This window comes from Plectropomus leopardus, chromosome 6 (genome assembly GCF_008729295.1).
Source record: "Plectropomus leopardus isolate mb chromosome 6, YSFRI_Pleo_2.0, whole genome shotgun sequence".
In the NCBI taxonomy this organism is placed as follows: Eukaryota; Metazoa; Chordata; class Actinopteri; order Perciformes; family Serranidae; genus Plectropomus; species Plectropomus leopardus.
In genome coordinates, this window is record NC_056468.1 from 7,356,459 (window position 1) to 7,369,840 (window position 13,382).

General features: G+C 38.9%; 1 protein-coding gene across 1 annotated transcript in view; it reads right to left on the bottom strand.

Moving 5' to 3' along the window:
* Nucleotides 1-13,382, bottom strand: part of sema4c (sema domain, immunoglobulin domain (Ig), transmembrane domain (TM) and short cytoplasmic domain, (semaphorin) 4C) — a 173,784-nt gene that overhangs the window by 15,171 nt on the left and 145,231 nt on the right. The window contains exons 9-10 of the mRNA XM_042489017.1: nucleotides 9,802-9,953; nucleotides 4,249-4,424 (exon numbers count right to left, since the gene is read on the bottom strand). Of these exons, the coding sequence (XP_042344951.1) occupies nucleotides 4,249-4,424; nucleotides 9,802-9,953 (328 nt within the window). The remainder of the gene's footprint in view (nucleotides 1-4,248; nucleotides 4,425-9,801; nucleotides 9,954-13,382) is intronic.

Consider the following 13,382-nt stretch of genomic DNA (forward strand, 5'->3'; position numbering starts at 1 on the left):
GCTGTGACTCAGGGAATGCATTTCATTTAATGATAAGGTCGGGGGTTTGAGATCTCAATTTTTTTTCCCAACCCAATTTTAGACCCCATGTGGGACTGAAATTGGGTACTGACGCGTGACCCAGACATATTAAATCATACTTGTACTCCTTAACTCACAAATACATTTGATCTTTGTGCTCATTCACTGGAATGAACCCATCTCCTTAAAAGAAAATGTATCTAGCGCTCAAATTGAAAGACATATAGTTATGAAAAAGCCAAACTTTGTACCTTAGCTGGGGCAGGCAGTTTCATTTTGGCGTCATTGGGCAAAAATTCCACAATAAACTGAGCATATTCAAGTGGACTAACAGAAAAGCAGACTTCTTTGCCTCCTCTTGGCTCTGTTCTAAGGCTTTAGGAAATCTAGTCAGTGACAGGAGACGATCACATTTCATTTCAGAGAGAGGGCGTTCCTACTGGCTGCTCTACAAATGCAGATGCACGTGCAACAAAAGACTGATTCAATGGTGGAGAATCCTGAAGAGAGAGCTGCTATTCCAGCATTGGCAACAACTGTCTACACTGCAAAGCAACCCAAAAAAGGAAGACAGACTTATCAACAAGAGAGTCTAAAACACAGTCTGACAATAAAAAAATAAATAAAACAAGTGTCTACATTGGCGAAGTGTCTCAGATATGCAGTAAAAATGTTGCAAATAGTTTAGCCTTCTGCTAACCAGAGCTAGAGGCTCAGGGCTGTGGCTTCAAGTTCACACTCATGTAGTCAATGTTTGCCAGTGCCAGCTAGAAATTGTTTTACATTAACTAGAGCCTCGATTAACAGTGTGTCCCTCGCCTGACTCCCCGTGGCTACAGACCATCTCGCCAGGAGCAGACAGAAGCTCTGAAGACGGACCATAGACTGTATATTAAAATGGACAACATGACAGCTCCCCCAAAGTGTAACTTTTCAATCTCAATCGCCCCCCTGGTGACTGACTGCAGTATAGGTCATAAAGCCCGCCCCTCCATGTTAGTGAATGGGACATAGGCCAAAATGGGCCAAACTAAAACCTTAAAGTACATGCCAAATAAATTTTGATGGTTTCTGTCACTGAAGGTAGTTCTCATCGCCCTGATTTCTGTTCACGTGTTTGTCTTTATGATAAGTTTGGTTTATATACCAGAGTTATTTAATTACACAAAAAGGGTGATTTCCAGCTGTGACAGACAGTCCATGTGCTTGCATTCAATAGAGCTGTTCACGATTGGTCGGACAAGTGTTTTGGCGGGAACTCCTCCACCGCTGATATCGCTACTGTGCAGTCTTTGGCTCTCAATGACATCACCAGTGCAAGATGGTAGCACTCATATCTTTGAAATTTTAGCTTTACTTAAGCATCACGGGGGTAAGTGGAGGCGCGTCATCCATCTTCATATACAGTCTGTGAGACCAACCCTCTGTCTGCTCCAGCAGCAACTCGAATCCGGCCAGTGCAAACCCCAGACTAACCACCAGATCCATAAACTTTCTGTTGTTGCTGCTGTTACACAGGTTAGACCCTGCACTGTTGCCGGCCACTAGCATGCTGTTCCACCTAGCTTTGGGGGGTTTATGCTGGCCGAATTCTCCTCCTCATCTGAGCAAAGCAATCCACAACAGAGGGGAGCAAGGTGGAGGGAAAATTGGGCAAGACAGCAAGGCAAGGACAGACTGGGTGAATGTGCTGCAGGACACTTTGAAATAATATAAGATTATATTAATGAATGTATGGAAAACACTGGTTTACTGTATAAAACGTGCATATGCCTGTGATCATCTGGTGGGAGGATCTTAAGACAGAGAGGCGGGAGCTGCAGGAAGAAGGTGTATTTTCTATTTCTGCTGGGGTTTTTTATTTCCTTTTACAGATTTTTGCCTACCTAAGCTTTTAAACAGGAAAAAAAGACTCTGGATTCTAAAAAGGTGACGTACTCGGGAAGCAACACGGCACCATTCATTGAGGTACACAGATTTGCACTACAGCTGTAAAATTGAATTCATATACTGCGGTTTTTAGAAGAGAAGTGCTCCTTCAGTCTGGAACAGTGCTGTTAATGTGCAGCAGTGCCACGGGTTTTATTAGGTGACATCAAAACCAAAGGACAGCACTGATGTCTTGGCAAGTTAAAACAGCTAGCCTATTCAGTCAGATTATGGCTTGAACTGTGAGTCGTCATTTACATAATGTCCAATTATCTTAATGTTATCTCTATCAAAGCCAGGGGGCTTTAAGGAATCCCCAGTGAGTCACACAGAGAAAAAGGATTAGGCTTCTCTTTTTTTTTTCAGTAGCAGTGTAGGAACTCTGTATGAAGAAACAAAGCTTGAAGTTCAAAGCTGGTTCACTTTGCGATATGATATCTCATTGAGGAGCACAAAAGACTCACATCAAAGGGCATTACCCAGAGACGGAGAAAGTCTCCAACTCTCCTCCCAGAGAAAACCTCCTGCCCTCGCTCCTTTTTCTTTGTCGATAAGTAACTCATTAACACATTACAGTTACGTAGTGGTCTGACAAATGCCAATCTTTACTAAGAATACCACAGTCACTTATCAAAACTGAGTTGCTATTGTCAACACCCTTCTAATTGCCACATTGTAGTTCATTATCACTTAAAATTAGTTTTCTCCTCAGAAGAAAAACATCAGAAGAGTTGATGTGATAATAAATTATTATTTTTTTATCAAGCCATAAACAAGGATCCAAGAACAGTCGACATTAACAGAGTCTCTTTTCCCTGCAGCTGCGCCTCCTGATATGGTTGCTAGCCCCTAATAATTGGTGACTAAAATCAGTGCATATAAGAGGCTGTGGGGCATGCAAAGTTGCAAATCTTAGAATAACAAAGGAAAGACCCATCCTACTTTCTGCTCTTAGGTTTATGCAAGCGGAGTGAGACTAGTTATGGTTGGGGTAAGAATGTCAGAGTAGGCCAATCAAAAGAAGAGTGAGGAGGAGTATGGCGGGCCATTCCTTCGCCATCCTTGGAAACACAAATTCACATTCTCAAGCTGCAGTGCAAAGGTAGTGGTATCTTATGAAGCTAGACAAGGCATCCATTGGTAACAAACATGTCAGGATAGGTTGTCTGGAAGGAGGCTAAATAACGATCCAAAGTGAGGCTAAATTTTGGCAAGGGAACAACTTGCACATACATTTTTCAAAGGGGTCCCTTGAACTCTCACTTCAAGTAATCAGAAAGAAAATCAGTTCTATGGGTACGCACAAATCTCCACTAAACTTGAGAAGGTTTCTTCCTGGTAAATGTTTTCGTTGCCTACAATTAATGTGCGCCTTCATGTTTGAGCTGTATATTTGCCATTTTAAATGGACAACATGTAGAGATACATAACCCATTAAAACAGGATTGTTTTGGAATTCAAAATGTTACCTTTACTGGTATTTAACTATACGCATAATAGAAATAATAACATATGTGTTCTCTATTTATGTTACATATTTTTTATTATTTATTATTTATTTATTTTGAAATATATGTATGTGAAATAAAATACAAAAGTATATCGGTATGTGATTACTTAACTTTCCATGTAAGTACAAGTACTTACAAGTACTTCATCAGAACTGACTGACATTGCGAGATGTCATGTGACCAATCACATGAACAATATGTTTTAAAATACATGTCAATTAATAAATAATTACAAATAAATAAATAAATACATAATCACACTCAAAATACATGTGTATATTTGTTTATAAATATTTATATTTATCACCAATGAATCATCACTAGTCTATTAATAGTTATGATAGAAAGTTTGTATTACATGACCTTATTAAATCTGTTCTGTTCAGCAAATGGTTTTTACTACTGTCCGAAACAATATTAAGTCTATGTGACATTAAATCACCATTAAAATCAATAAAACATGTTCAAGCACACTTGAGTTGTATCCACTCAAAATAACTCCCATTACTGTCAGCTGAAAGCCTGTTATATTAAAAGCCCAATTACACAGTAAATACCTAATCACATAAAGTACATAATTAGAGCCATCATATCAGAGTGACTGGCTGACCCGTGACTTTAATAAAAAGCTGAGTGTCTGACATGTTGGCAAAGTGGCGCAGTGTCTCGCCCTGACAGCAGATGGCACATGTAGTAATTAACTTGCATTTTTCTGAGGATGACACTGAAATTGAGCTGCGTCTACAGTCTCTATAATGCGTCTCTGACAGCACTCGCTTCGACTCACCACTGGGCATGGAAGATGCCGTAGAAGGTGGTCCCCCGCCAGTCCTGGCCCGGCAGCGTGAAAACAGCCCTCAGGTTGTTGAAGGAGACGTGGCGCTCGGGAAGGGAGCACTCCAGCCGGGCTTTCTGGAAGGTGGTCCACTTCTTCTGCAGGGTCCTGGTACCACCCAGATCCCCCTGAGAGAGGACACATCAGGACTTATCAATGGCTGATATCAGTCCGTTTTTTATGTCAATTTTTTCTGTATTATTAAAGGGTCCCTTCACTCAAAAATATATTGATCTGACTGTTACTTTACTTAAGTGTTTAAACTCCATTTTTCATGGTTTAACAATTGTGGGATGCTTTCACATTTATCTGCTGAAAGGGAGAAGTTTCTCTGTGCTTACCTCAAAGCTACAATACTTGTAGAAAACACAACTTTTTTGTCGTATTTGCTTAAACTGTCACTATATTGATCCTGAAAGTAGTACACTTGACAGATAATCTGGGAAAGAAAAATCATGCTCCTCCTAGTGCTGCTAATGGTATTTGCAAGAATCCACCACACCTGAATAAAAACAACTAATCAGAGCCAGAGGCAGTCTCCAATGCACCTGGCTCTGATTGATTTTTGTTGTTGTTGTTTTTAAGGTGCAAATTTCATTGGCAGCACTAGGAGGAGACAGAGAAACATGTTTTTTTTCTTCACAGATTAACTGTCTTATGTACTACTGTCAGGAAAGTTTCAGCAAATATGACAAAATGTTTTATTTTTCATTTTAGAAAAGTTACCATCTGTAGCTTTAAATCTCAGTTTAAGATCACTAGTACGAGTGTGATTTTATGACATCACAACTACTGTAGTTTAGAAAGCCAGTTTTGGACCAACATGCAACTTACATAAGTTTGACTTAGAAAACCGAAGCCTTCAGTTCACACTGAGAATGGACTTTTTGGTGAAGTAGGAGACATCTTGTGCCCAGCAGTTCTAACTTTGAAAGTTAAAAATATTTGCACATTCATAGACAACTTTACAGCAGTTGAAAATCTTGAAATCTTGTTTTTCTTGGTCTGTATCAAACTTCTTAGCTTGCTGAAGTGATGTTGAAGTGTACTTTAGGGTTTGGTCAGTGCACCGTGACATCACTATTGGGTGCGGCTATAGATGCAACAAAGCAACAGATCACCCTGGTAGTTAATCACTCTTTATGCGCTCTGTCTTGCTCTATTATACTGCTGCTGCTAATGTTAAATGTTTTACCCTTGTTATATTTATCTATATAGGCTGTATGCTGTAGTATATATACTGAACTGAGTGAACTGTTGTCTCGTTGAAAAAACCTCTCAGGGAGCATTTAGACCCTGAGATATTCAAGGGTACCATTACAAAGCAGGATAACAATAATTATTCAATTATACAATAAATGTTGCATATTGATAAGTAGGCACTTTATGCAGTGTTGTGGGTTCAGAAGAGGCCTGTCTGCCAGATACAGCTCGTTCCTATCACCCTCAGTGATTGCAGAAGCTGTAAAAAAAAGGGGGGGAATTAAAAAATGCAAATGCTCATAATACAGCAGTGCGACGCAGACATTGTGCTGCTGCTGCAACAGCAATATCAGCGGGACGAGCTAAATTATTCATTGCTCTGGTACACATCATGTGTGAGCATCTGTTTGTAATTTCATTCAAAGAGCTTTATTGTTCATCACAGAGCAGACATTAAAGGGCACTTCCCATAAAACTGTGCATATATTGTACACTTAATTACACACATCTCCTGAGACTGTTAACAATCTGTCTCAATTTTGCTCAGTTTAAAGGTTACTGGGACGGTATGTGTGTGTGTGCATAACTGTAACATGACACTAAACCCTTGCTGTGTTAACAAAAAGGTCACTGAAATCATGCCAAATAAAAAGAATTGTTATCTAAAGTCTCACAGAGCGGTTCTCCTCACAACTACAAGCCTGTCTGATATCAGCCATAATCACTGTGGTATATCAAACCTAATCAGTTATCTTAATGAGGCCATTAATTAAGCAAATGAATGCATTAATTACCAAATAGCTCTATGTCAATGTAATTGTCCTCACATAATACATTGTTAGTAAACTGCTGTTTAGCTGAAACTCAGGATGGGGCAAATTAAGGCACAGAAGGACTATTTGCTGTGAGCAGCTTTGTCTTTGTGCTTTCTTCTGTGAATCATGTAAATGTTTTATTTTTTAAAGGAACAGTTCATCCCCATTTTAAAAATACATTTTTTTTTATTGTTACCTGTAGTACTATTCATCATTCAAGACCATTTTGGTGTGAGTTGCTGAGTGTTGGAGATATCAGTTGTAGGGACGTCTGCCTTCACTCCAATATAATGGAACTCGTGGTAAACAAAGTACCAAAAAAACTACATCTGAAAAACTCAACAGCAATGTCTCCTTCCAGAAATCATGACCCGGTTACTCAAGATAATCTAGAGTCCTTGTTGAGAGAAGTTTCATGTAAGAACTATTTTCTTTCTACTGAGCTCATCTGCCAACCATATCACTGCGCAAAAGGAGGTGTGCATCTACTACTAGGTCATCAAACAGCACAGAGTGAGCTAACTTTACAGCTCAGCCAGGAAGACGCCATTAATATTTACATCTTGCGCTGTCATGACCACGAGCCACTTGCTCATGTAGTTGTGCGGTAGTTTAGATATCTCCAATACTCAGGAACTCAAACAAACTAGATTGATGAAAAGTAAAACCGGTCAGAGGAAAAATATGTATTTTTGATTTTGGTGTGAACTGTCCCTTCAAAGCATTAAACAGTTTTAGTAGTTTCTTATGCCTACCATAAATCAAAAGACTTTGAAAATACTTTATTTATTTACATTACAGTCTGATACACTATCACATCTTAAGACAATGTGTGTTTTTAGTCACACACTTTACAATTTTGCAAACACTAGGTATGTTTCAGGGTCATAATTTGCAAGACTACAGCTAGATTCCTCTTGAGATCATTTTCCATCCTGCTGGAAAATATTAAGCCAAACTACCTATTAGAAATAAAACATATTAACAATTCCTGGTCCACAAAAACACTAGAAACACAAGATAAGAGCCGTCATATGCCTACAGTATTCTTGTCAGTAGAGCATCAATATAATCCATAAAAATTAACTGCATTTGCAAACTTTACATTTTGGATATTGTTGCTATTTTAGTTAAAGATTACTGTAGAAACGAGAGGCGAACATTATATACATTATTATTCTACTTGAAATGTAGGCCTCAATTTCGTTTTGGTAGGAAAGGAAGGGAAGTAGAAAAGAATGTGAAAAAAAGACAGAAAAGAGATTGTTCAAAGCTCTGTTTTCTTTTTCCTGAAATAGGCATATTTTTTATTCAAAAGGATTGTTTTAACTTGTGATGGAGGCCTTAAGTTCATTTTCCTGCGACTAACTTTATTTATGTAAAGGCAGCTATTTGTTTTCCATACAAGCGTCATAATGTGTCTGTATGTTAAAATGATTGAAAAATTGACAATAAATATTGTTGAAATGATTTGGAACTGTACGTTGTTGATTTTATTTGTTAGACATTATGAGGTTTGGATCTTTGTTGAGAGGACATTTTAGTAACTGGACCTCTTTGAGTTTGAGTTGAATACCCCTGGTTATATACCATGGTGCAGTGGAAGGAGGGAATAATGCAGTTTAATAGAAACTTGCTTGATGATAAGATGGATGCATACAGTATGGCAGTCCAGTGATGACAACATGTGAAGAGTAATTTGTCCTAAAATAAAGATATAGGACTGGAGACTTAGAGATAAAAAAAATCTGAGCTTTATGAATCTTCTGAGCCCTCTTGAGAAATTGTGCGTCTCAGTGCTTCCTGTGTTATCTAAAAAGTACGTGCTCTTAGTTTTGGCAGTTTGTATCCCTTACATGAAAATCCGACTAAAAGCAGAGCAAGCGCTATGCTCACATTGCTTTGTAAGTTACGTCATGTGTTAAAGTGTGAGTTATCATTTTTACAGCTATATGTATATACTTTACATATTATAGCTTTTGAACTACTCTACAAGTTGCATCCTTATATGGGCATCTTCTGTTAATGCCCCAAAGTGTGCTGTCCCATATTATATTAAGTGCTCAGAAGCAGCTGCCAAAACAGCTGGAGAAAACACAAAACAGCTGATTTCAAGCCAAGCGTGCATGAAACTGTATGTCGCTGCAATCAGAACTTAATTTGAGCTTACAAATGTCCCTGTGCACTCGCAAGTAGTCACTTGCAGATTGATTACTGTTTGAATTATTGGTTTTCCTTTGTTTTTTTTCATTAATTATGTTTCACAGGATCGCCACACACAGAGCAAGAATATGGCAGTTTTAGGAGATTCCTAATTGAATCTATTTTGATAATCAGCTGTTGTAGAATATTACTATTTCATACTATTAAATTATATAAATATAATCACAAACAATTGTATAAATGTATGATTCATCTGTGGTCATGTTTAGGCACTTTCGGAGGCCTCAGAGTCCTTTAGTGTCTGCATGTAAGCACGTAAGGAGGCTCCAGGGTGTCTGAATGTTGAAATACTGCAAGAGTAAGACCTTGTAGTTGTTTAGACTACAGTGATAGATGCATCTGTATGACGTGTGAAATGTGCAGTATATGGCTGAATGATGTTTCTGTTTCTTTAAGTTTCTGGTTTGTCTCTCTCCATGCAGCTGTTGTGCCAAAAGCTTCTCTGATCAGATTTGTGTAAATAAATAGCTTGTTTTCAGTCATGTGATCATGTGAAAAGTGATTTTTTGACCGATTTGGCGGGCGCTGGTCCTGCAGACCTCCTATTACACGGTGAGCTAAATGAAGGCACGCAAGAACCTTGAAGATTATAACTATTTTGTGTGTGGCAGGGTCAACAACATCAGATCCAAAGCAGCATTGAATGACTGCCGACATTTTTTTGGCCGGGTGAGTATGTTTCCTTGAGAGTCACTGTCTTTTTTTTCTATTGCTATTTCAACTCTTAAGTAACTAACTAACTAGACACAATTTTCAACCATTCTCAGAGGAGTTCAGAAACACAGCTGGAAATGTGGGTCGTGGCTCAACAATACGATGCGGTCACTGCATACACGAGCGTTTTCTGACTCTGCTCCTTTAGACCTTCAACGGAGGTTTTTAATCCATGTCTGCCACTGTTTCTCGTTTTTTAAACTTCTCGCCTTAATGTGTCACTACTTTCGGCACTCAAAAGTAGCGCCTTTTTTGCTCCCGATTTGACCGGTTGGCACAGCCGTAAACAGCTCAAAACTTTGGCATTTTTGTGGCCGCTTCTCCATGCAGAAATCACATCCTGCCCCCAATCTGCAGGTCTTCGGGGTGACATGACGTCATGTGCAAACAACCTACACATACACTGTATATTCAAGTCAGGATAACTGACGCTAACCAAGTTCATTTAATTATTCATTGAGTTTGTCTTATTATTGGAGTTTATTTTATCATTCATCAAAGTGAAGACTGACCAAAAGTATTAATTTGTAAGATTTTCTGCAACAATTACCTTGCAGACACGGGCCACTCTGGCCACAGTGAGCTCAGTGTCACAGTCCAGCTCCACCGCTCGCTCACTGAAGAAGAAGTAGATCTTGTCGTCGTCCACGTCTTTACCGCCGCCGCTCTCCCTCACCAGGGCTGAACCCACAAAGTCCGGCTCTGCACGCACAAACACACACAAAGCAGTGTTACCAGAGTGTGTTTCCACACGACGTTAAGACATACATCACATCTGAACAAACAGTCTGAGCCTGTAGGTTGCATTTGGACTGAATCACCGCACACAGACACATCTAGACACACAGGCTTGACACCTCCATCTCATCTCCTGCCGCCCCTTCTCACCTCTCTGTCTATTTTCTATCATCACTCTTTCCTTCGCCTCGTCTCTCCTCCAGTCATTTCTCGCTCTCGGTCTCTTCGCTGCTCCTTATTAGTGGCCTATGTTGTGTTTTTCACATCCTTCCTCAGATTCTCTCTACATCTAGCCCTCATGAGTGTGAGAATGATATGTTTTTTTTGTAGGCAGATACAGAGATTTGTTGGACTCCAGCTGCAGGGGGCTTTAAACTCAACCAATTTTATGCAAAAGAGTTATTTTTTGGGAAATACAAGGATTCAATGTTTCCCCAGTTGCACTGCTCTTTTCAGTATAAAAGCAGCATTTTAAGACTACAACTCTTATTTTCGTCTGGTTTGACGCCGCTTAATTTAAGGTGAGGCTAGCTTGATTGGTCTAGTTTTTAATAATAGCTTGGTATCGGCATGAATAATAAAAGGATACATCGATCCAAACCTCAGCCTCATCTGTATGTCCTCCTCCTCTATTCTCCATTCCCCTCACCTCTCCCCCTATCGTTTCATCGCCAATCCTAATGTCTGTTCTTTCATCAGCCATTTTTCCTGCTGTGACTTCATCCTCTTCTCTCCCCTTCACTTCTCTCCGAGTAGCTCACTCACTCCTTCCCCCCGCCGACCCCCCTAAAAGATAACGATCCCTCGCTGTAGCCGAGTCCTGCGCTTCATTTCCTGCAACTCATTTCTTTTTTGTCTCTTGTTCTTTTGCATGTTTCTGGCTCTTACTTTTTTAATGAAACTCGGTAAAAAAGGCCCCGGCGTTATCAACCTCTAATACGATTCACTTGATTTGAATACATATTTAATTTGTCAATGTCGCAGTGTCTTGGGGAAAAAATCTTAAACCCAAACTGATGCTAAATATTTTAGTTTAATTCTATAAAAGTATGAATGAGTAGAAATTTTTCCATATATTTTAATTTTCTCCTGAACATAATTTTAAAATACAGGTGTACAGTTGACAGTTTGCTAAACTCCTTCGCAGCACACTGTAACTACTGTAGTTATGGAGTACATGGAGTTCTGGCTCTACTGCTTATCTTTGTTTGTACGGTGCTGTCTTCTTTTATCATCAAAAGGTGCACACGCACAGTAAATAAAGTATATACAGTAAAGTAACGCATTAAACAGTACATTTAACTGCTTTAACATAAGCTACAAACATTAGCATGCAACTAGCCTGCAGCTGCCTAAAGTATTAAGCTTGTACTAAGCTAAAAGTAGCTGTGAGCACCACTACTAGCTAGAATAAACATAGTCGCTGGTAGTAAGGAGCATATTGATACCCGTCAGGCACCCAGGAAGCACGCAAGACTTTGAATCTAATAGTACAGAGTGGTCAAACCATATAACAACAACTTCCGGGTCCATCATGTGATACCTCTGGGCTCACAAAGAATTGTTCCCATAGACTTACACTGGTAAAGAGACATCTGTAAATCAGCAGGTGCATTGTTTTGAGCACCACAACAACCGCGAAATGACTTTCTATATTGGGATTTGATCCACTGGGTCCAGAAATATTTTGACAGTCAGGAAGAGCCTGACAAAGTGCCATATAGGCACAAGACAGTTCACAACAGTTAAAAAAAACCAAACAAACAAAAAACATGAAATTAATGTAAAATTGCCAAGATTTGGACTTGATTCATGCCAATGGGAATAGTACGAAATTACAGCAAGGCCCAGGCCGAACTCGGTGGGTCGGGTCAGGCCTAAATACGCGTGGACAGAAATTTAGAGCTCAAGGTTAAATCATTAATGCCCATTGAAGTTAGTGGATGGCTAAACTGGAAGTAGCCTAGCCAGGTTGGCCAGCAAGAGTTAACCAATCAGCTGGTAGAGGTTCATAGAGCGTTTGCTCCATGAGCCCAATAATGTGATAAATCCAGGTAATTTTAAAGCCAGGACATTGATCTTTTTTAGCTTCATGCACCACTGAGGAGCTTTCATAGGAATGAACTGGGCCCTGCCTCCGATGCAGTATCAAGCTCTCTTTTTAGCATCTACATTAACTACTTGTTACCCGAGACAGCTTTACATTTGCAAAATTCCTTTGTTGAGTAAAGCCTTTTGCTTGCATAAATGAAACATACTGTTCTGAAATACGAAGAGTTAGGCAGAGATTCAACCTCTGTGTTGCTTTTAGTGTGTTTTTCTACAGTAAGCATCAAAACTGCCATGAAATAACATTTGAAGCAATAATTTTTTTTTTTTGGTAATACTTGGGCTGTTCAGCTAATGTGCAATATGAGAACAATGCTGGCATTTACTTCCATGCCTTATACATGCACTGTTAACTGGTGAGGATCCTCACGGGACCTGCTTTACCTTTTCTCAGTCAGCATTATATCATGTACTGTATGCAGCCAGTAAGTGCAGATTAAAAAGCCTTCTACATTTGTTTTAACACTAGCCAGCTGGAAAGATTAAAAAGTCATCTGGACACAGTTTTCAAACAACTCATTAGAGCTGATAAAATCTGCTCACAACAGTCTTCATTTCAGCCAACATAATTGTCAGTTGTCAGCTAGAAATGAAGAGCCTGCTGTTGTTTTCTTCTGTGTAAAATCAAAGACGGGTCATTTATGTTAGGCAGCATTTCTACCCATATTAATTACTTCCTCAATTGTCTTTGTCACATTCAGACAGAATGATGCCTATTAAAGGCCTTTTTCTTAATTTACTGACCTTTCTTTGGTATATTTGCTTGATTTTACCATATACCCAATATGAAGTCAACTTTCTACAAGAACTACAAGCCATAAAAATATAAAATATTCATTTGTTCTTCATTTATTTTATTAGTCATACAAACCTCCTACTTCAAGTAATATTTCATACTGTTTGTAGTTTATCGCCTTCCAGAAAAAGACTGCATTCCATTAAGACCATTACTGGAAAATGACTTCTTTTTTTGGGAGGGGAACTCAAATGCGCAAAATAGGGTGATCATAAACTTTCTATCATTTTTTTCCCAATGTTTCATGATGGTATCAAAATTTCACCCAAACAAAGTTAATCGGATAAAATAAAAAGTAAAAACTAATTTGATTTAGTTATAAAAGTTATGAGCTACAGGTAATTTAGCCCAAAATATTCCACCCTGCCAGGTCTATAGACCAATATGAACCAGTCTACCCACAAAAATGATTATTTGAGTGTTTTCCTGGCAGTTAAACATGTAACTAACTCTATTATACAAAAAAACATTTTAAAAAATCATTTTTT